Below are 2041 nucleotides of genomic sequence, written 5' to 3' on the forward strand. Positions count from 1 at the left end.
CAAAAACACACAGGCATCTCAATCTGGGGAAGCAGGGACTACCAGAACAGAAAGCAAACGCAGTATAAAAGACCCAGTGCTCAAACTGTTCCTATCAGTCAATGCACACTTCAGCTTTCTATGCCAACAGATCCGTGAAACTGCAAAGCAATACATGTGAGAAATGCGCTATACAGAGGTCCAACCACACTACCAGTAGGGTAGCTGGTTCAATCCAAAGTGAGACAACAGGGAAGGGCAACACAAAAGAATGAAAAATAAGAGGTTATTGTAGTCTACCCTCATGGCTTGAGGGGATAGTTGCTGGGGGGTTGGTTTGTTTGTTTTCTTTTTTTTTGGCTTCAATTGTGTGTTTTTAAACAGCAAACATGATACGTAGCTATATTAATATGAGCACCCAAAGTCAGAGTTACAAGAAACATATTTACATGTTTATCACTTGGCAACATTAGAGCTCTGGGGGGACCTATTTGCCATTGAAAAAAAAATAGCTGCAACCTCTCTTTTAGTTTAAAAGTAACAAATAATAAATGGGAAGGGAGAAAAGGGGACCTATTGAAAAAAAAAAATAGCTGCAACCTCTCTTTTAGTTTAAAAGTAACAAATAATAAATGGGAAGGGAGAAAGGGGAAATTTGGTTGAAGAATCTGTTTGATCCAGTTAGAAATTAATCTGAAATTACTGTTAAAGAATTTTGTTTGAAAGAAGTGAAAAGACCTAAGTAGGTGACTCAATCTGAAGTATCAGGAATTAAATGCTTTCTTTCGTTTAGAACAGTACATTGTCAAATGGTTACATCTCCTTATCAAATGAGAAAACAATGTCCTTCGTATCCACAAGGAAAAAAGCATGTAGAGAAAGTAATACACAATACTGTAGAATTTAATAGAAGTGCTGTGCTGGGGAAAATGGTAGCAGGACAGACTTCGTAATGGTGTCACCTTGACTCTTGCTGTAATTAGTGCAAGGCCTTGCTTGCAACCATAATTCCATTCTGAAGTGACAGCTTTACAATATGTGAACCAAGCTGTGCAAGGTGTGAATTATCTTGTAAGGGCACTGCACATTCAGGTCTGAGTAGTTTTAAGAGCTGCATTTACAGTTAATTTCTAATGTGGTGGGCTGGGCAAAGAACTACAGGTGGAAGTTCTCTGGGGTCCTTCAGTTCTCTGAAAGGACCTCCATCTCCTTGAAGGTCCATAAATCCAGATGGCAGTGATGGAAAGGTATCATCAGGACGTATCTCAGCTGCTGACCGAACACAGCACACGTGGCACAGAGGGGAAGATGACATGAGAACTTGTAAGGATCTGGGCTGTTTGTTTGTTTTGTCTGAGTTTTTTAGTTCCTCCTTCTTTTGCTCAAACGTAGACATTGTAAAACTGGAATGTTTTACTCAGTTGCATGCTGGCCAGCTGTCATTTTTAATACCCATTGCAAAGGTGCGTGAAGAGAGGTGTGTTGTTTTGGTATACTTTTGTTTTTAATAACACATGAACATTGTACTATGCTTTATTATTTCTTGTTCAATAAATAGTCCTGGTATCTCTGTTTCATGTCTAATTTTGAAGAGCAGAGCCAGCCATACCTGTGTCAAGGCTCTCTCAACTAGGTGGGCATTTTGTTCGTTTAGTAGAAATAATGCATGATTCCTTTCGCAGTGATGGTTTGAGGGACAAAAAATTTCTTAATTTTATAATATGTATTACAATCTTCTAAACACAAGTAAAATGTACTGTGATTTATTTATATAAATCTAGTCTGAACAAATAAGTTTTGATCTTAATAAAAACTCTGTAAGAAATTGTGGAATTGTAATTTATTACTATTTTGTATTTAATATATTAAAGTTCAATTCATTATTCAGAAAGACACCAAACACTCTGGAAATGTTTTAACTCAATTTTTCTCCATAGATGTTGTGTTTTGATAAAATAAATGAAACAAGAGAGACAAAGCTGTTAACATGACAGTTACTTTACAGCACTCAAATAAAATTTGGGGGTTTAGATACTGAAACCTCCTCTTATTTCATCCCATG

The 2041-nt window shown here is 36.8% G+C and overlaps 1 protein-coding gene across 2 annotated transcripts in view; it reads left to right on the forward strand.

The window, feature by feature from the left end:
* The window catches only part of SYT9 (synaptotagmin 9), a 71697-nt gene extending 69893 nt beyond the window's left edge, over positions 1–1804 (forward strand). Inside the window, exon 7 of one of the 2 annotated variants that reach the window (XR_001411506.1) lies at positions 1196–1211. Coding sequence is in view for 1 of the 2 variants with exons in the window: in XM_014938328.1 (XP_014793814.1) it covers positions 1196–1219 (24 nt within the window). In the remaining variant the exon portion in view is untranslated. Of the gene's footprint in view, positions 1–1195 lie in introns of both variants that reach the window. The other variant, XM_014938328.1, reaches the window with a different exon arrangement.
* The last annotated feature ends 237 nt before the right edge of the window (positions 1805–2041 follow it).

This window comes from Calidris pugnax, unplaced genomic scaffold (genome assembly GCF_001431845.1).
Source record: "Calidris pugnax isolate Ruff unplaced genomic scaffold, ASM143184v1 scaffold93, whole genome shotgun sequence".
Classification (NCBI taxonomy): Eukaryota; Metazoa; Chordata; class Aves; order Charadriiformes; family Scolopacidae; genus Calidris; species Calidris pugnax.